Source organism: Pleurodeles waltl, chromosome 3_2 (genome assembly GCF_031143425.1).
Source record: "Pleurodeles waltl isolate 20211129_DDA chromosome 3_2, aPleWal1.hap1.20221129, whole genome shotgun sequence".
Classification (NCBI taxonomy): Eukaryota; Metazoa; Chordata; class Amphibia; order Caudata; family Salamandridae; genus Pleurodeles; species Pleurodeles waltl.
This window is the reverse complement of record NC_090441.1, coordinates 196,372,229-196,394,145: the sequence shown is the minus strand read 5'-3', so window position 1 is coordinate 196,394,145 and position 21,917 is coordinate 196,372,229. Positions and strand designations below refer to the sequence as shown.

Here is a 21,917-nt window from a genome sequence, read left to right as displayed (position 1 = left end):
ACATAAATTATGTTATTCCCACATGTCTTGCAGGGACGAAAGACGCCTGTAGTATCAGACATAATGGAAAATGGAAATAGATGAGATCCAATAGCTTTTTTTTTTTTAAGTAATGGAGGAGAAACTGAGCAGAGCTCATGGATACTCCCTTCACACTTGACATGTGGTGAAAATCTGAGGGAGAGAGACTCTCTTGGGAGTGTTCTAGAGGGTGCTGTCGCCTGATTGGTCATGATTCAGGTTTGGTCCTTTTTTTAAAAGGACATAGATAGACAAGCATATTCAAGGCCTACTTTCATTGTAGACTCTGTGGTTGTTGCATACTGCTTTCTATGATACCGTGGGACTCCCTCTTCAACTAAGAGGAAGGATTCAAGCATGTGAATCTGTGAAAGATACCAATACTCGATAACTGCACATACAGATAGGTAACAAATTTTCTTAGAGTCACACCCCATCTTACATCCTAGTCTCCTTTTGCAGTATTTCTGCACTGGCAGGATTTAGGTCCTATCTCTGATTTACATTGTGATACAGCATTCACTCAATCTCTAGAAGCTAGCTAGCTTCAGGCTGAAATCTGCTAACAGGTTGGAATTTTCCATGGTCTTTATCATAACTAGTATTATCATGTCATTGTCTAGATTCAGGATTAAATCTTTTGACACAGGGCTTTCCAGTGAATTCTTTGTCAAACTATCTCCCTTTTCTTTCTTGTGCCAACAAAGCCTCCAATAACTCATTTTCACAGTAGAGAATTCATTTATTTCTCAAAATTATTCATATAATTGTTATAGTCAACAGACCTGTCAGTCTAAACAGTGACCTGATAATACCCTGAAGGGTTTTGATATCATATTTCACTTTCATGGTCCAAATGCAAAAGTACACTTTTTGATGCACATTTGTTTTGAAAGGCTAGAGCAGACTATCAGTTTTTGCTTTAGGAATCTCAATGCAACATTAACCATAAACCATTGACACACTCTATAATATAAATAGAATCACATTAATATCTGATCTTTCAAGTTTTTTCACATTCTACTTTCTGTTTTTCATCAGCGTTCACTGATCAGCTACAAATCTAAAATGATGATGAGGTCCATCCCAGAGCTCATGGCAGATGAGTCCAGCCACCTGTCCATTGCTGTCCCAAAGCACCAGAAAGAATCTTCTGGTCTGTCGTCGTCTTCTGATTCTGATGACTTGGACGAGCTGCCTTTCATTCCCATGCCCCTTCAGGTAGAGTTTTCCAGCTCCAGGATGTCCCTTAATGAGATTCCTACTGATGATGAGGCAATGGAACAAACGACAGAGCACTTGGAAGAAACTGGTCCAGTTGAAGTGACACCAATGGAACTGCAGGAGGAGCAAGCGGAGACAACAATGCAGCCAATGGAGCAAGTCACAGACTCTAAAAAGAAAGATGATGGAGAGGCAATTGGGAAGAGACAGAAGGGGTCCTTGACAAGGAAAAGGTCTACAGAGGTTGAGGGTTCAGGATCTTCAGATGAAGATAATGAAGAGCTTCAAAAGAGATCAGACCACCCAAGAAAACCTCTAAAAAAAGGTTCAAGTTTAGATTCCCCAGATTTGTCTAAAAAATCAATGAGCCCTTCCCGTAAAGGCGAGCTTAGAAGAGGAAGCTCTGCAGATAGTGCTCTTCTTCTCAATCTGCCTCACGAGGATGAAGAAGGGAATGACCAGTTTGATGATGCTGGGGAGCTCCGTCAGGTTCTCAAAAAGGCTGCTTCAATGGAGCTTCCTCGCCGGAGCTCTAGCCCTGGCAAGCTGGATGAGCGAGGGTCATACCGCAGAAAACTAGGCTCTGGTGAGGAAGAATATGCACAAAGGCTGGAGTTGATGCGTCAGAGACTACTGCGAGGTTGTCCTGTAGACAGTAAAATCAGTGGTCTGAGGGGACCTCTCACTGAGACCCTTTCGGCCATCCCAGAAAAGAAAAGAACTGTCTCATTGGATAGACAGGTAATTCGGTCCACAAGATCAGAAAAGCAATCATCTTTGTCAGCACCAGCTCCCGCCCCAACAATTAGGCTGACCAGAGCAGCATCTAGTGAATCGGCTCCACGATATGAAGACTCAGATGAAAGAGTACTCCGAAAAGCCAGTTCCTTCTCTCATGGAGATACAGAACCACTCATTCTACACCGACGTTCAGGAGCCCCCTTGGAAATTCCAGTTGCACATGTTGAAGCTCAGAGATTGAAGGAGTCTCAGTCCCTATCCTGTCTAGCAGATCATTCCAAACAGGAATCCAGACCAACTACACCCCGAGAAATCTCCTCCAAGCCGCCCACACCTGAATTAAATATTGAGAGAGAGGAACCTAAATCAACCACAGATACAAGCGCATGCAAGGCTCCATCTCAATTAGATAAGCTCAAACCACTGGAAGAAACAATCAAGCCATCTCCACTAGCCAATGGTGGAGCAGGCCTGATCTCAGCATTTAGGATGCCAGGTTCAAACAGACAAACCAGTGGCAGCGTTACCAAGCAGCAAGTGCCAATGAAAGAGCCAGGAACAGCTCCTGAAATACATCCCAAAACAGATAAGAAACCCACACCTCAGGAGAAACCTCTGTTAACAAGAGTTACTCCAGTATCCTTGAGGGAGTCACCATTACCAAAATCTGTTGTACACTCACAGCCTGCGGTTCTCTCTGATTCTCGCCCTAAGCCCTCATCCTATGCTACTGCAATGCAGGTTCTACAGGCTCCTGCTGTTCTAGCAGCACCAGAGCAGTCACGGAGAACAGAAAATGCCTTTAGTTTGCAACCTGAAGGAGCGATTGTAAGGCCTGTTCCACTAAAGCCCATTGGTAAACCAGAGCCTCATGCAGCAGTTTTTGCCAAAGTTACATTAGCGTCTAAGGAGCTAAATGCTCATAAAGCCCCAACAGAGGTTTCAAAGGAAATACCATCCAGATCTTTGAGTACTGAGAGAGTACAAACAATTGATGACATTGATTCTGAAGAGGTCTTTGAGGCTAAGTTTAAAAGGGGAAGAGAATCATCACTGACCAGAGGCTTCAAACTCTTGACCAGGACATGGTCTGAGGAAAAGCAGCTTGCTGCTCTTGGAAAGTCTGCACGAGAGGAGGATATGTATCGACCAAGCCCAGTTGGTGTTCCACTCGAATTTCTTGTGCCTGATGTACACCAAAAACGGTTTGAGGAAAGGTCACGATCAGTCCAGGACCTTCATGATGTTGAGAAAGACTCTGGCTTCATGAGGAGGCTGTCTCAGCGCTTCAAAAGGACGCCAAGCACTGACAGGAAAGAAAAGCCACCAGAGGATACCGAAGAAACAGCAAGTCAAGGGCGTCGGCTGTCCTGGAGTCTGGGTCTTGGTAGTTCTAAAGACAAGAAAGACTCTGATAGCTTAAAGTCGGAGCTAGGAACAACTGAGGACCTTAAGAAGCAGAGTGAATCACCAGTACTAGCCATGAGGAAAAAAATTGGAAATACCATGGACCGTCTTTCTATGAAGCTGCGCAGCAGCTCAGAGGAAAGGCGGGATAGTTTGAAATCAGAGAAAAAAGAGGATAAACCAGAAAGGAGGACACCACTTCTATCTTTGCTCCGAAGATCAACCTCAGAGGGAGAAAACCTTCGGAAAATGGGCATTCCACAGAACCAGCTCGCCTCTCAATCTGGATCAACCCCTTCTACAGAGTCAATGCAGTCTGAAATTAGCATTCAATCTGAGATGGCTGTCAGAGGTAAGAAACTGACTAAATGTGAATGAGCAAGTAATGGCAGTAAACTGATGGGTATCAAAAACAACACACTGTAGAAAAGGATGCAATGGAGATAAAGAATATGTACTACAGAGAATTTGACTGAGACGTCCTTATACTTGATATGCTCCTGAGGGCTCAATAAACAATATTAGTGTAGACACTGGGTTTCATATGTACTGAAGCTGTGGTGTGGGATTTAAGTAAAATGTACCTACAGACATTATTTGCTATTAGTAAAATTTGGCATAAAAGCGAGAAATATAACTTTACATTCTGTTTGATACAAAATGCTTGATGGTAGCCCATGAGAGGTGGCTTGGCGTGAGGCTGATATTGACAGATGTTATATTGATGATAACCTTATGGTGAGTTGAGGTGTAGTGCCTGATATATGAAACATTGTAAGTTACAGATGTGGTTCTGTCTTACATTTTCAACAATGAGATTATTTATTAAATTCAAGGAAAGGAGAGTGAAAAGATGCATTTTTCTCACCTACTAACTCACAAAGAACCTTTATTTGCCTATTAGCTATCCTATTGAATGATGGTGCTTGAGTGGAAACACTTGTATGACAAAAAATGTGAACAGCAGTATCATGACACAAGAATATTGAGTCAAAAATAATATTGTGTAACTATCAACAAGTTTACATTCTTGAATGTGAACTACCAAAATATCAATGGAATGTTGCAAAATAAAATGTGAAATTAAAGTTATATATATATATATAGAGAGAGAGAGAGAGAGTTTAAGATCAAAGACATATATATATATATAAATAATTTTTATATATATGTAATATAAGTGCGTATATACATATATATATATATATAAATATATATATATATATGTAGCAGATAAGATAGCAAGCTGTATACATATACCTTAAACTACAATATTATCTAGTGGTGGTTGCCACTAGGTAGTTATAGTTAAAGCCATGTTTCCATAGAAAAGACGTTTTTTGACTTGCCTATATCTTTGGCACCGTTTGATGAATCTTGACGTAATTTTCCAAGAAAAAGTACCCGGTGATTCTTTTTGCACACAGGAAGTTTCGGGGTGATCCATCAAACGGGGGCACAGAAAAAGGGTGGGCCCAAAAAGTTGAGTTTCCCATGTTAATTCCCGTAGGACCTTTAGGCACAACTACAGCCCAAACCGCTGGACAGAATTACACCAAATTTGAAAAAAAGCTGGCTGTCGGTATGCAGTTTACGTGCTTGGTTATTTGGTGTAAATCCTTTCAGTAGTTTGCGAAAATTTAAGAAAATCCAAATTTGTGTATCTGAGATTTCGAATAATTTGTGAATATTTGTGAATTTTTGCAAATGCACATGCAAATAGAAATTTGTAGTTGGCTGACCACAACGTGAACAGAAAGTTGCAGCTGCCATTTTAAGGTCTTGGGACTTGGTCCCTTGGGTTGAAAAACAAAATGAAAAGTAGCACAAGGGGCCAGGTCAAGGTACCCTCACCCCCGGAGTGTGATAGGGGTGCTTGAAGGTCAAATTATGGGTTTAAAATGATTTTATTTTACCATGCACGATATTCACGATTAATCAAGATTAGTCACGATAAGCACACAAAAAATTAAAGAAAAATCACACTCATTCATACACTAATTAATTCACTCATACATAAACTCATAGCTTCATGTGCCCACTCACACACTCACTCAGACACTCATGCACCCGCTCACCAACCCATTCAGACCCTCATGCACCCACTCACAGACCCACTCAGACACTGACGCACCCAGTCACAGACCCACTCACTCAGACACTGACGCATCCACTCACAGACCCACTTAGACTTTCATGCACCCACTCACAAACCCACTTAGACACTCATGCACCCACTCACAAAACCACTCAGACCCTCATGCACCAACTCACAGACCCACTCAGACACTGTTGTACCCAGTCACAGACCTACTCAGACACTGACACACCCACTGACAGACCCATTCAGACACTGATGCACCCACTCACAGACCCACTCTGATGCACTCACTCACAGACCCATTCAAACCCTCACGCACGACAGACTCACTCACTCACGCACTCCCTCACAGACCCACTCAGACCCTCATGCACCCACTCAGACACTGACATACCCAGTCACAGACCCACTCTGATCCTTATGCACCCACTCACAGAACCACTAAGAAACTCACACACCCAGTCACAGACCCATTCAGATCCTCATGCACCCACTCACAGACCCATTCAGACATTATTCACCCACTCACAGACCCATTCAGACATTTACCACCCACTCACAGACCCGCTCAGACCCTCATGTACCCACTCACAAACCACTTAGACCTCAGGCAACCACTTTCACACCCAGACAGACACTCTCACACCCAGAGACACCCTCTCACACCTATTCTCACATGAAGACAGACAGACTCTTTGGCTGTGCATCGTGCAGGGTTGGGTGGTTATGGGAGTTGGGCACGCCCGGCCTTGTGGCCAACCCCCACAGTGCACGTCCGAAGGCCACGCACAGCATGGGGTTGTGTGGTTATAGGGGTTGCCCTGCTTGGGCCTGGCCACAGGCCAGGCCCTGCGGCCAACTCCTACTGCTGCTAATTACCCCAGATATTACAGTAATCATGACAACTTGTATAATGTCCTTAAAAATATAAGTGATGCATTAGCAGTTCAATTTTTTGGAAGAAAAAGCTATACATGGCGAAGGTGCAAGTTATAGTTACCTTAGGGCACGAGTTATAGTTACTTGAAAGAACTCTAACTGCTGAATTTCTATAGTTTTTGTACGAGTAAATTCAGAACCTAACTATAACGTCCCTGTAACCTTAGTTTTTTTCAGTGAATAATAATATAATGAAAATTAAATAATTTTAATAAGTAATGTAAATAATATAGAAATATATAGATATGTATGTATATATACTTTTACAAACATAAAAACAATTATTGTACAATTTTTTGAATATATTTATGTAAATATATTACCAATAACTTACAAGTAAAAATTGACTAACATATATAAACAAAAATTACACATGAATTAATTAAAAAATTAAACAATGTAAAAAATAGTTGGAAATAACATTGCAAACTAAATAAATACATAAATGTAAACAAAAGAAATACATCATAAATAGTAACAATAACTTGAAAATCTGATAGAGACTTCTAGCTGCGGATTCCTTACCTTTGAATTCCCTGGTGTCAGCTTCAAATCTGGAATTTTTTGCTGAGCAATACCCTGCATGCCGCCAGGTGGCGTCTTTCGGATCCACATGCGTTGTTCGGCTCCGCGTGGCGTCGTCAGCGTTAATGGAGCTGTCTGTGATGTCACGGTCGCCTTTAAAAGCACCACCCTAGCGAGCGTACTTCAAATCTTTTACCCACAAACTTCCACGCCCGAAGCGCAGAGTCATGGATGGAACCAACATTTTGTCTATGCAAAACTAAATATTAATCCTTCTAGACATATCCGCAGAGCGGGAAGGCATGGGTGAGTGTAAGGAATCTGCAGCTAAATAGAGTCTCTATCAGATAATGCATTACCGAAGGTAAGTAACTTGTTCATCTGATAGAAACTTCCTGCTGCAGATTCCTTACCTTTGAATAGATACCCAAGCCATAACCTCCTGGTGGTGGGCCTCCACTACACTAAAAAGTCCTGTAGAACTGAACAGGCAAAATGTCCGTCTCTCCGTACCTGATTGTCAAGGCAGTAATGTTTTGCAAACGTGTGCAAAGATGCCCACGTTGCCGCCTGACAAATCTCCAGGACTAGAACGCCCTGAGCTAGTGCAGTGGTAGCAGCTTTGCCCCTCGTAGAATGAGCCCTCAAGCCCTCAGGAGGCTGCTTCCTAGCCAGTGCAGAGCAGATCTTGATGCAGAGAACGACCCAGTGTGAAATGGTTTGCTACTGTACGTGAATCCAAACCATGCTACCCGACGGTGCACGCAGGGTATTGCTCAGCAAAAAATTCCGGAATTAAAGCTGACCCCAGGGAATTAAAAGGTAAGGAATCTGCAGCTAGATAGTCTCTACCCGATAATGCTTTACGGAAGGTAAATAACTTTAAAACTTAACAAACATATTAATAATAATATTTTACAAATAAACAATGAATGTTAAAAAGTGAAAGTTACATAAAAATTATAATTAAAAAAAAAACTAATATAAACATTAAAAACAAAATATAAGAAATCAACAAAACTAGCAAAAGTTTGGGATTTCAAAGAGGTCAGTAGGAAACCTTTGGAGGGGTTAGGTTTACTTTTCCCATTCCAATGTAAACAAAATCAGGGAAAGTTTTTGACTTTGGAAGGGTTATATTTACTTTTTCCCCTTCAACGTAAGACACAGAAGGGAAAGCGTTGGACGCTGGAGGGCGTAGATTTATTCTTTTTCACTCCAATCGAATCAACAGTGGGGAATGTGTTGGTATTTGGATGGGTTAGGTTAACTATTCCCACTCTAATCTAAACAAGAGTAAGGAAAAGGTTGGACTTTGGAGAGGTTAGAGTTACTATTCCTCCTCCTCTCTAAACTCGACTCTGGAGTGTATGTGATTTGGTTCAGGTGTATGTAATTATCCTATTACCTTCAATCAGAAGGTATCTCTTCTGAACAGGATGGTCTCTATGTCGGTTGCAGAGGTCTCTGGCACGGTTGTGGAGGTCTCCTCGAAGTGTGCGGAACGTAAAATACAGATGTAAATTTACAAGTAGTAGCTATATGATCCTAAATTACATATGTGCGGCTTCCACCCACTAAACTGAGGAAGAGAAGCCACATAAGTCTACATCTATGGGTAACTTTACTCTTGGAAATGATAACGAGTGGAAAGTAGTAAAGGTACTCCAAGGTGCACGAGTACATTTAGACGTGAGTAATTCTATACATATAGATTTATGTTTTTGTCCTGGAACAGGTATGCACTGGTGACTAGTTGATGAACTAGCATCACTTTGGAAAAACAGCTGTAGTTTAGATGGTGTGTTAGGTTTCTTATTCACTGGTGGATGAGTTTTGTCTTTCTATCCTTTTGCTTGAGTGTTGGTGTGCAGCTTAGGTGCTATTATGTGCTGTGGGTGCAGCATATCCAGTTTACTATAGATAGCGCTGTTTAGAATGTTAAAGTAGACAGGAGTGGGCATGAATGGCATTAGGTGGTACTGTGTCAGTGATTTATTAAGGGTTAGAATGATGCTTTGGTTTGTGTGTTTATGACTTGAGTAAGGGGCACAAGATTACTGTACAAGAAAGCATAGTGTTTGGGAACAGACCTACTCTGTTTGGTATATTTCAAATCTTGTCTGAGAGGAAGTTATGAGCAGTTGGCTTCACATAAAATACCACCATATTTGAAGACTGGACCACATCCCATGTATTTTCATTTTATGGAGGGCATTGTTATTCACTGTGAAATACATAATGGACCCTAACAACCTCACACATTCCCACGCCTTATTGTAATGACAAGTAATTAGGTGCAGCTAACAACCAGAGTTTTCCTGCAGGTGCTGAGGACAGACGATCTCGCTGGGATCGCTGGGGCCTTTCCAGAGGGCGGAAAGATAAAGTGGTGGCCTCTCAGCCTAACATTCCTGCCAGTCTGCTCACAGAAGATGGCACCATCGTTGGCCGACAATATATACGCAACGAATCAGGTACGCAATGCCAGCATTCACATATTTGAGCTAATGTGGCTAATGTGCTCGTTCATTGCTTTGAGCAAGTGCAGTATGTACAATAGCGTGCTCACAAAGGGTTGTATGTCAGATCCATGCATGCCATTACCATGCATGCCTTTACAATGCGTCCATTACAAGCATATGCCTTTACCACACAGAAATTTACCATGAATATGCCTTTAAAATGCATGCCTTTACAATGAAAATGTAAGTATTTTGCAGGTAAGCAAAAAACATTTACATATATTTCGTACTGGCGATTGCCAGTAGGTAGTTAGAGTTAGGTACTAGTTTCCATTGAAAGAGCGTTTTTGTTTTGCTTTAGCGTCACTTAATACATCTTCATGAAGTTTTCAAAACTTATACTACAGTCGGTTCAGCTGCTGACTTGAAAGTGTTGGGATGATCCATCAAGCGGGGTCTGAGAAAAAAGAGGCGATCTCAAAACACGTTTTCCCCATTCATTTTTCCATAGGGTCTTTAGACATGCCTACAGCCCAGACTGCTGATGCAATTTCACCCAATTTGCCAGGGAGCTAGATCTTGGCACGCAGATTGCGCTTTTTATGATTTGGTGTAAATCCACTCAGTAGATTCAGACTGTTTTAAGGTTAAAATATATAGTTATATAGTGACGCAGAGGATTCGCAGACCTGGATCTGCAGATCCAGCGTTGTATCCGGGGGAAAAGCAAGGTCCTGATAAGCTGGCCGCAACCTGACAGAAAAGTTGCGGCCGCCATTTTGTTTGTCATATTGGCTGGGGGGTTGGAAAAGAAGAGTGCCAAAACACATAAGGGTTCGGGATACAGGAATCCTGACCCCATAGGACACATACCTCCTTTGTCCGATCCACGGAACCACGCGGTGGATCCGCGGATCCAGAGAAAAATTGAAGAAAATAAACCACCCTGCATCCAACCTCTTGCTGTGTACGGCTGAAGGCTAGAGGCCAGTCCCTGCGGCCAACTCCCACCGCGCACAGCCAAAGGCCGTGCGAGTTGCTGGTTCTATTTACATGGATGCATGCTAAAAAAAAAAAAAAAATTGACTGAAAAAAACAAAGGTTACAGGGACATTATAGTTAGGTTCTGAACTGCACAAAACCATAGAAATTCAGCAGTTATAGTAATGATTAACTCAAGTAACTAACTTGCACCATAAGGTAACTAAAACTCGTGCCTTCACCATGCACAGCTAATTACTCCAAATATTGCATCATTGATGAAACCTTCAGTAGCATCATGGATATTACCACTGCAACATTTGCAATAAAAGTACATCAGTCACCAGTAGGTCGTTATAGTTAGGACCTAGTTTCCATAGAAAAATCTTTTTCTGACTTGTGTATGTATTTGGCGCCGTTTGACAAATCTTCAAGTAATTTCCCCATAAAATGTGTGCCTGAAAATCTTGTGGTGCACGGGAAGGTTCGGGTTTGTCCGTCAAGCGGAGGCTGACAAAAAGTGCGGTCAAAAAAAGTGCATTCTCCATTTTAATTTCCCATAGGGATTTTAGACACAGCTACAGCCCGAGCTGCTCGACGGAATTACAGTGGCAGAAAGGTAGCTCTTGGTCCAGAAAGAGTGCTTTTAGTTATTTAGTGTAAATCCATTCAGTAGCTTTTTAAATATTAAAGGAAAACCAAATTTGTATATTTGAAGGTGCGAAGGCTTTGCAAATACTCCTGATCTCGTGCAGAGATCTGATAGGCTGCCAATATTTCATCCAGTCATTTTGAGACTCTGCTTCAACTGAGTCGCAAAAAATAAAAGGGAAAAAAATGAAAAGGTGGCACGGTACTGTTACCCTACCCCTCTAGCCTTGGTGCAGGGGTCACCCAAGGGCACCCGAAGCTTAAAAGTATTATTTTCTTCTAAAACACAGCAAAAATCGCTGCAAATCCTCAAATTTCGCCGTGATTTAAAAAAAAAAGAAAGCAACCGCAGTCTTCTGTGCTTGCTTTTTTGTCCCTGGGTGGGCCAGGTGACAGGGGTATAGCATAAAAATAGGAGGGGACACACAGGGCCACCTCCTAGGGCTTATGAGAGCCCCAGGGACCACCACCTCCCAGGGCACTGCTTTTAATGTATGCAGGGGGTGCCGTGCAACCCAGTGCCACAGGCATCGCCACCTCCCGCGGGCAAATCTTTATAAATTAATGTGGGGGCCCGATCACTGCCCAAAGGCCTGGGGACCGCCACCTCCCCAGGGTAAAACATGTTCTATTAATGTGGGGGGGGCGTGTCCGGCCCCCTGCAGTTTTGGAGACCACCACCTTGCCGCAGCTAAACATAAAATTAATGCGGGAGCTGTGCGCCCCCGCCCCCGGGACTGCCACCTCCCCAAAGTAATTCATTCACTTTAGGGGGGGGGGGATGGCTCTCCCAACAGCCACAGGGACCACCACTTTCCCCAGTTGAAATAAAATATTGGAGGGGGTGAACACAAACTCTCGGAGACCACCACCTCCCCAGGGCTATGTACCCGTGGAGCCATTTATGACCATGGGGACTGCCACCCCCAGGGCTGACTCCTTCTGCCTCCCGAGGTGCCCACCCTTGGGAGGTAGCTGTTTGCTTTTGCTTGGTGTGAGCTGACAGGTCCTACCAAGCAAAAGCAAACATAACTCTGCTTTCTACAAGCGCGAGGTGTCAAACAGCTCCTGCTTGCAGAAAGCAGAGTTTTCATCTGTTTCCCTGCACACAAATATGCGTGCAAGGAGACAGATGAAAACATTGCTTCCACCAGCAGGGAGCTGCTATTTAAAGGAGCTCCCTGCTTGCAGGAGCAATGCCGGCTCCAGACGGGTGGAGCAGACTAGAACAGCGGGCCATAAGTGGATGGAAGAGAGAAAGAGATTGTTTTTGCAATGGTCTATAAAATAACTTAAAAGTGTCACACTAGCAAGATGTTTGGTTCAAACATTATAGTTACGTTTTGAAAAGAAGAGCAGAGTCACTTCTGGCCTACTGGTAAAGCTATTGGACTGTCACCCATTAGGTTGAAGGTTCAAATCCTGGTATCTCGTGCAGTATGTCTGTTTATTTACTAGTGTTCTGACTGTTAAACATTCCTAGTGATGGAACATTTACATCTTTTTGCCATCAAAATCTTGGGGTTTAATGTCATATGTAGCACTGGAAACTGCATAGCAATGAGTGATATGTGGCCTTGAGATGAAGGTTTCAGGACCTCACCCTGAAAGTTGAGGGTTCCAGTATAGGTGTGTCAGTAGTCACATTTCTGCTTTAATTACTTTTCAAATGCAAATATTTAAGATGTGTACCGAAATGTAATTTCTCTCTTTTTACTTGACAAATACATTTTTCTTTTCATGTTGTCCTAAACTATCTCATTCTAAGTATACAATTCAATAAAGTCTAGAAAATCTTTCTGGATGGTTATAGGGGGTTGGCAGCCGAAGGCTGTGCATGCACTGAGTTGAGCAGTTATAGGAGGTTGTCCGCAAGGCCTGCCCTCAGGTGAGGCCCTGCGGCCAACCCCCGCCAACCGTGCATGTTGCACGATTGGCTGATTATAGGGGATGGACCTGGCCGTTAGGTAGCTCGGTTGGATTAATGTATAATAGTTCAAATTAATTTACCTTAAAAAAACATAGAACTTCACTGAAAAAAGCAAAGTGTACAGGGATGTTATAGTTAGGAAAAAAAAAAAAAACATTAACTTTAAAAAAACAAAGGTTACAGAGATGTTATAATTAGGTTCTGAATTTACTCGCTCAAAAGTTAGTTATTTCCAGTAACTACAAGTCGCTCCCTAAGGTAACTATAACTTGTGCCCTAGCCATGCATTGCTAATCACCACAGATATTACAGCACTCATGACAACTTCTGTAACATCAATAAAAATATAAATGAAACATTAGCAGTCAAATTATTGAAGAAAAAACAAACTGTACATGGCGAGGGAGCGAGTTATAGTTACGGACGGGTTACTCCGTCACAACAGTGATATATATCCCATCCGCCAAACTCTAAATTCCATTGGAACTAATGGGATTTAGATTTCGGCAGCTGGGATTTCCATCACCGTTGTGAAAGAGTAATCTGTCCGCTGAGAAATCAGGCCCTATACCTCGTCAGTGAGCCTTCTTGGCACTTCGATGACTCGTCCGGAGCATATCTTTGGATGGCTTCAGCAGGCCCTCTTGGGTACTTGGTTAACCTTTGTGTGTATTCTCACCACTGTGCTTTCACTTCCACAGATTTCCCCCCTGTTTTCCACATCAAGTTAAAGGACCAGGTGCTGCTGGAGGGTGAATCGGTTACCCTGTGTTGCCTGCCAGCAGCAAGCCCAGCACCCCGGATCCTCTGGCTCAAAGGTATGTCTTTGCAAGAAGGTGAGTATGTGCAATGTACAAAGTCAATACCTCATAGTGACCTACATACGGTGTTCATGTGGAGAATTGTTTGCAGGTAGAAATGTGTTTTAAACCATTTTGGGGTTTGCCTTTCATAGTTGTTTTTTTGGTATAAATTGTATTGAAATTTAAAATGAAATGGCACATACCAGAGTGTTATACAGTGTTCAGAACCCAGATCACACCACCTTCCTCCCCCATTGCTCTACCAAAACAGTTGCATATTAGAGATCATGGAGTATAAGTCTGGGAACAATTTAGGAGTCCATAATATTGGATCGGCCAGCCCATCACAGATGTAACCCTCTTGGGATTTCCTGCAGCCTATGCGCTGTGGCACCTACTTGCAACTCTGTCCACCTCCTGAATGTCCTGGTGCAGATGCACAGTCACATCTAGCATAGAGGTCTACAAACCTAGGGCGTATTATGCATCCAGGGGCTCGCGCATGTCTGCAGGCATTGCCACCCAGGCCTGTAAGTCATCAGCTCTCTTATTGTCTCTTTGACATTTATGCATCTGGCTTTCTTCAGCCACTGCCCATTCAGTCATATCTTTCACCAGGTCATGCACCTCAGGAAGGGCAGGGGACAGTCAAGTTCTGCCAGAACTAACCCCAACAACAGAAACCACCTGCTCAGGCCCTTCTTTTTGCATGTTAGTATCTGTCCCAACAGGCATTGCCTGGGATCCCTAAGGACGCCCCATTCTGTAGCTGCATTCAACCTATCAACTATGGCCTGCCAGTAGGTGTCCATTTCAGGGCACCACCATATCACATGGAGAAAGTCTGCTTCTCCAGTATTGGATCTTTCATAGATTCATATGCTTGAATATTCCCCGTTGTCGATGTGAGAGCCCCAGAGGACATTAATAAAGCAGTACATACATATATATTAGTAACATAGGCTACAATAGGAATAACAGGTTGTCTTAATAGCCTATCTACATCCTTTTCTTTAAGAAAGAATCAATTTCACTTTAACCAATCAGACAAGAGTATCCTTTAGAACACTCCCAGCAAAGGCTGAAGCCCTCAGATTTTTTACTTCATGTCTTGTGAAGGGAGTCTCCTTGAGCTCTGCTCAAACCACCTGTTTAATTCACAGAATTATCCAGAGAAATTTCCTCTGTAGAAGTATTATTTAGTTTTCATACTTAACTACTGGCTGGGAAAGATGTCCCAGACATCTAAAATAGGACTGTTCAGGGATTGTGAGTCCTGTGGAAAGAAAAGTCTCCACTCAGAAGATCCACATAAAAAGTGCATTTATTGCCTTTATCCGGAGCATAAAGTAAAGGAATGTAAATTTTGTCACACCTTTTTGCAAAAGACATTAAAGGACAGGGAAGGTAGGCTGTTATTGTGGCTTTAAAAGTTGAAAACCAAGGAGTATTCATTATCAAAGGACGACATTGAAATTTCCTCTCTTACCACAACTTCAACTAAAAGGAAAAGAACGGAAACAAAACGTTCCTCAGACCCAACATCAAAGGTCAATAAAAAATAAAAAAATACTGACACTGAATATGGAAAGTGGGCATAAGGCCCATCCTTCAACCTCCAAACATGAAGTACCTATCTCTAAAGTTAGGTCTGAGCCTACTACTCCTTCCCTGAGAGAATCAGTACCAAAACAGTCTTCTCAGTCTGTACGATAAAGACAAAAAAAATGTGGCACATCACAAAAAATATCGTTCATGACGACACTATCGACAACTACATCAACGACAGTGACATCAACGTTCACAACAGCAAGGTCTCCATTGATTATAACATGTCACCGCTTTCGACGACAGCAGTGGTCACCACAAAGATTTTCAAGCAACAATCAATGGAGGCTCAGTTGATGACAGATTTCTTGAATTTCCCGTCGTTGTTAAAGACATCGACTACAAGGAGGGACTCGCCTCCAAAAACCTCACATATAGCATCAGAAGACACCGTCAACGAACACTGAAAAGACACCGTTGACGAAGACACCATCGACTAAGGCATCGTCGACAAAGGCACCGTCAACGGAGACACCGTTGCCGAAGAAGAAAAAGAACTTGTCAACAACACCACCATCGTCACTCTCATCGACGACGAAGAAAAACTAAAGAAGATACTGTTGTCATCGCAACAAATACACCCCATGGAACAAGAAATTAAGACATATCCATCACAGGATATAATTAAAGAAGGTATGGAAACATACAGTCAGGCTGAAAAAACGTTTTCTCTGATATCCTTAATACTCATAAAAACAGGGGCAGCAGAATCAAACATTTTACCAGAGCATACTTCTCCAAGTTAAATACTGCGTTACCCACTGTTACACCTTTGGATGAAGATGATGAGTCAGATGACGAAGGCCCTTTAGGTCTGGCTAGTAGCCCATCCCAATTACTGGTGAAATGTCAGGATTAAGCGAGATGATGACGACGAAGAATATCAGGTGTAATGTACTGCAGGCGAACAAATGGAACCACTCCATGAAGAACATCTGGAACAATCTATTCCAATGCCCGCTTCTCTAGTAACAAATGTACAATATATGTTACAGGACTATTATCATAGATTCCCACTGTCAAAGCCTACCACACCTATGAGTCAGATGGCACAACCAGAATGCCTATTTCAAACCCTGACACCGTACCACATCCCATTCTGTTACTTACAACACCAATTATCCCTACACAAGGAGTATCACAACCAGTGAAGAAGATGTAATATCATCTGGGGAAGATGCAGAGGAAGGGGAGATAAGATACACTGTAACTGATCAGGATCTGATCTACCCCCTCTCTACCTCTGAGGATGCTGGTGGATTGCTATCCAGAAGATATTGGGGGGGGGGGGGGGTTCACAACCTAATGGGCAGAGCAACGAAAAGGTTTGAGCTGCCACTATTAACAAGGGAGATAGACTGTTTCCTGTATGACTTTAAAGAACCCGCGAAGAAGTCAGTTAGAGCGATTCCAATTATAGACTTCACATGGCAGGAGGGACTCTGGACCAGGAAAAATCCAGCTTCTGTATCTCTAGTAATCCCATGTCTTGATAAAAAATACAAAGCTCCAGACAATTCTCCAGCTTGCCTTATTGGACAAACAAAACATGGTATCGCAAGCAGCACAACGGTGCTCAAAGACCTCCTCTGCACCAATCTTATTGCTTCCTGATAAAGACGGACGCAGGTTAGACAGCATTGGAAAGAGATTCTCGACAACGGCAGCCACTACCGTACGAGCAGCGAACTTGCTGGCTATTTTAGCTCATTATGATCACCAAATGTGGTCAGACATGGCACCATACATAGACCTTTTGCAGGAGGATGAAAAATTAGAGGCACGCAAAAGATCCTATAGGCGGGGGAACGCGTCTCGGCAGAGATAATCGACTGTGCACTTCACATGTCTACCACAGGATTCAGACAGCTAGCAGGGGCTGCAGTGCTTCACAGGCAGGAATGGCTGAAATCCACTTCCTTCCGCCCAGAAATACAGACAAAAATTCTAGACATGCCGTTTTATGGTGAATCTTTGTTTGACAAGCATGTAGAAGATGTAGTGCAATCTATAAAGATTGACACAGAAACAGTGAAGTCCCTTGGCACGCTCCAGCACCAAAGACAACCCTTTCTGTTTTTAACCCTGTTACCTTGCCAAACACTCACCTCATTTCCCTGACCAAGGGAGACAGTTTCCTCTCCAGAAAAGTTAGTACAAGGACACCTAATAATCCCTGCATTCAGGGTTTCAAGCCTTCAGCCTCACTGAAGTAACTCATTAGAAAGCCATATAAAGGAGAGGGATCTGGCCTTTAAATATGGGTGAGGCATAGCCACACTAGGGACCAGCCACAAATGGCCACCTTACTTCAGGGGGTGCCTTAGGTCCAGCCAGGGAGGAGTTGGGCTACCTGTTCCCGACTTAAGGTCAGTACTCCTACTGCAGGGTAGGTTGCAGGAGGCATTCAGAACACCAACCTCACTGCACTCCAGGTATATGGGCACTGGAGAAAAAGGAGGACTGCAGAGCTAGGCTTGGGTGGAGAGTGAAGGGGCTGCATGAGGTATTTAGGACACCAACCTTACTCCGCTTCATTCTCCGTGCCGGCTGGGAAGTTTTACAGGAGAGAATCTGCACCTAAACCCCATGAACCTCATGACAAAGGACAAGTGAGTACTTCCCTTAATCTGAAAGGAGAACATTTTATATACAAAGATTGAGCAGCTTGGCCAAAAGAATAATAGGATAGTTCTCTCACACCCCTATGAGGCCATGAGGGTATCTGGCTATATTTTTCAGATTATTGCTTTATACATTGTTGAGACTGAGAAAAACCCTTTACATTGCCTCCCAGTCTATTTATCATAATCTCCATAATTTATTATCTCCTTTTACCTGCCTCTTGAATCATCTTGTACGGTTGGGTTTCCTGTAATTGAATGTAATATTTTCAATTATTTAAAAACCACCTTATAAACACATCCATTGTTTGGTTATTTATTTGGTTATTTGACAACCAGATTTTTCTTGCCACGTTGAAAGAAAAAAACAGCGCTGCTACAGTTCACTCGTAATGAAACCTATTGGCAAAAGTGCAATTATGTACGTAACCGGCAAAAGTGCAATTAACTGTAACAGGGTTGATATTATGCAAAGCACTCGACTTCTGCCAAGCGAGATCGCGCTGCGAAAATAGATAAAAAGTAGTCCACAAATCTGATGGGAAACAGCGAACCACGCATGTTTACAGTACATGGTCGCTGCGCTCGAGCAGGCATGACGTATGCGTGCCTTCCACTAATCAAAGCAAGCCGATTTTAACAGACGAGCCCACGAACCAATGAAAGACACTGATGTGACGTGGACGGGGCTCCAAGCTCTTTTCTAACTCATAAAGCGTCTTGCTAGCGATACGCATGTGTAGGAGGCTGGCCTGGCTTGTAGTGGGTACCAGAGGTACTTACACCTTGTGCCAGGTCCAGTTATCGCTTATTAGTTTAGAAGAGGTGTTTCTAGTAGCTTAGGCTGATAGAAGGTAGCTATGGCAAAGCAGTTTAGGCTGAACTAGGAGACATGCAAAGCTCCTACTATACCACTGGTGTCATATGCACAATATCATAAGAAAACACAATATACAGAAGTACTAAAAATAAAGGTACTTTATTTTTATGACAATATGCCAAAAGTATATCAATGAGTACCCTAAGTATGAGGATAAGTTATATACACAAGATATATGTACACAAACCAAAATTATGCAGGTAATAGCAAGACAAGTAATGCAAGCAGTGTAAAATTACAGTAGATTGCAATAGGAGCACATAGGTATAGGGGCAACACAAACCATATACTCCAAAAGTGGAATGCGAACCACGAATGGACCCCAAACCTATGTGAGCTTGTAGAGGGTCGCTGGGACTGTAAGAAAACAGTGAGGGTTAGAAAAATAGCCACCCCAAGACCCTGAAAGGTAGGTGTAAAGTGCACCTACTACCCCCAGAGAGCACAGAAGTCGTGATAGGGGGATTCTGCAGGAAGAACAAACACCAGCAATGCAACAACAGTGGATTTCCAGACCTGAGTACCTGTAAGACAAGGGGACCAAGTCCAATAGTCGCAACAGTGTTGAGAGTGGGCAGGAGCCCAGGAAATGCCAGCTGAGGGTGCAAAGAAGCTGCCACCTGTTGGAAGAAGCTTGGAGTTCTGCAAGAAAGAAGAGGACTAGGAACTTCTCCTTTGGAGGATGGATGTCCCACGCCACGATAAAGCTTGCAGAGGTGTTCCCACGCAGAAAGACCGCAAACAAACCTTGCTAGCTGCAAGGGTCACGTTTAGGGTTTCTGGGTGCTGCTGTGGCCCAGGAGGGACCAGGATGTCGCCACTTGGAAGAAGAGACAGAGGGGGCGACCAGCAACGTAGGGAGCCCTCACAGAAGCAGGCAGCACCCGCAGAAGTACCTGAACAGGCACTTAGAAGAAAAGTGAGCAGGAATCCACCCGAAGTCACAAAAGGGAGTCCCACAACGCCAGAGGTCAACTCAGAATGTTGTGCACTGCAGGTTAGAGTGTCGGGGACCCAGGCTTGGCTTTGCACAAAGAAAATCCTGGAAGAGTGCACAGGAGCTGGAGCAGCTGCAATTCATGCGGCAAGGACTTACCTCCACCAAACTTGGACTGAAGAGTCACTGGACTGTGGGAGTCACTTGGACAGAGTTGCTGAGTTCCAGGGGCCACGCTTGTCGTGCTGAGAGGGGACCCAGAGGACCAGTGATGCAGTCTTTTGGTGCCTGCGGTTGCAGGGGGAAGATTCCGTTGACCCACAGGAGATATTTTCAGAGCTCCTAGTGCAGTGAAGGCAGGCTACCCCCAGAGCATGCACCACCTGGAAACAGTCGAGAAAGCCGGCAGGATGAAGCGATACAAGGTTGCTAGTAGTCGTCTTGCTACTTTGTTGCGGTTTTGCAGGCGTCCTGAGCAGTCAGCGGTCGATCCTTTGGTAGAAGATGAAGAGGGAGATGCAGAGGACCCCTGGTGAGCTCTTGCATTCGTTATCTGGTGAGATCCCTAAAGCAGAGACCCTAAATAGCCAGAAAAGGAGGTTTGGCTACCTAGGAAGGAGGATTGGCTACCAAGAGAGGTAAGAGCCTATTAGAAGGAGCCTCTGATGTCACCTGCTGGCACTGGCCACTCAGAGCAGTCCAGTGTGCCACAGACACCTCTGTTTCCAAGATGGCAGAGGTCTGGGACACACTGGAGGAGCTCTGGCCAACTCCCCTGGGAGGTGCAGGTCAGGGGAGTGGTCACTCCCCTTTCCTTTGTCCAGTTTCGCGCCAGAGCAGGGCTGGGGGATCCCTGAACCGGTGTAGACTGGCTTATGCAGAGATGGGCACCATCTGTGCCCATCAAAGCATTTCCAGAGGCTGGGGGAGGCTACTCCTCCCCAACCCTCACACCTATTTCCAAAGGGAGAGGGTGTTACACCATCTCTCAGAGGAAGTCCTTTGTTCTGCCTTCCTGGGCCAGGGCTGCCTGGACCCTAGGAGGGCAGAAACCTGTCTGAGGGGTTGGCAGCAGCAACAGCTGCAGTGGAGACCCCGGAAAGGCAGTTTGGCAGTACCCGGGTTCTGTGCTAGAGACCCGGGGGATCATGGAATTGTCCCCCCAATGCCAAAATGGCATTGGGGGGACAATTCCATGATCTTAGACATTTTACATGGCCATGTTCGGAGTTACCATTGTGACGCTGTACATAGGTAGTGACCTATGTACAGTGCACGCGTGTAATGGTGTCCCCGCACTCACAAAGTCCGGGGAATTTGCCCTGAACGATGTGGGGGCACCTTGGCTAGTGTCAGGGTGCCCACACACTAAGTAACTTTGCACCCAACATTCACCAGGTGAAGGTTAGACATATAGGTGACTTATAAGTTACTTAAGTGCAGTGGTAAAGGGCTGTGAAATAACGTGGACGTTATTTCACTCAGGCTGCAGTGGCAGGCCTGTGTAAGAATTGTCAGAGCTCCCTATGGGTGGCAAAAGAAATGCTGCAGCCCATAGGGGTCTCCTGGAATCCCAATACCCTGGGTACCTCAGTACCATATACTAGGGAATTATATGGGTGTACCAGTATGCCAATGTGAATTGGTAAATTTAGTCACTAGCCTGTTAGTGACAAATTTGGAAAGCAGAGAGAGCATAACCACTGAGGTCCTGGTTAGCAGAGCCTCAGTGAGACAGTTAGGCATCACTCAGGAAACGCATACAGGGCACATACTTATGAGCACTGGGGCCCTGGCTGGCAGGGTCCCAGTGACACATAGACTAAAACAACATATATACAGTGAAATATAGGGGTAGCATGCCAGGCAAGATGGTACTTTCCTACAACATGCACAAGCACATGCGACGCAGGCTCGACCCTAAAAAGTGTAACTTTGCAAGAAGGACATCTGGGGAAGTGCTTTCCTCCAAGCCCACTGTGGTCATGTGCATTGGGGAAGCTGTCACACATGGTTGTCTCAGCCTGGCCAGCCTAGTCAGTGACCTTTGGATACTGCATGAACTGGTCACAATCCATTG

General features: G+C 43.9%; 1 protein-coding gene across 2 annotated transcripts in view; it reads left to right on the top strand.

The window, feature by feature from the left end:
• The window catches only part of SPEG (striated muscle enriched protein kinase), a 1,321,813-nt gene that overhangs the window by 1,059,285 nt on the left and 240,611 nt on the right, over window positions 1-21,917 (top strand). For both annotated transcript variants that reach the window (XM_069227158.1, XM_069227157.1), the window contains exons 30-32: window positions 1,063-3,745; window positions 9,286-9,435; window positions 13,687-13,803. In XM_069227158.1, coding sequence (XP_069083259.1) covers window positions 1,063-3,745; window positions 9,286-9,435; window positions 13,687-13,803 — 2,950 coding nt within the window. The remainder of the gene's footprint in view (window positions 1-1,062; window positions 3,746-9,285; window positions 9,436-13,686; window positions 13,804-21,917) is intronic.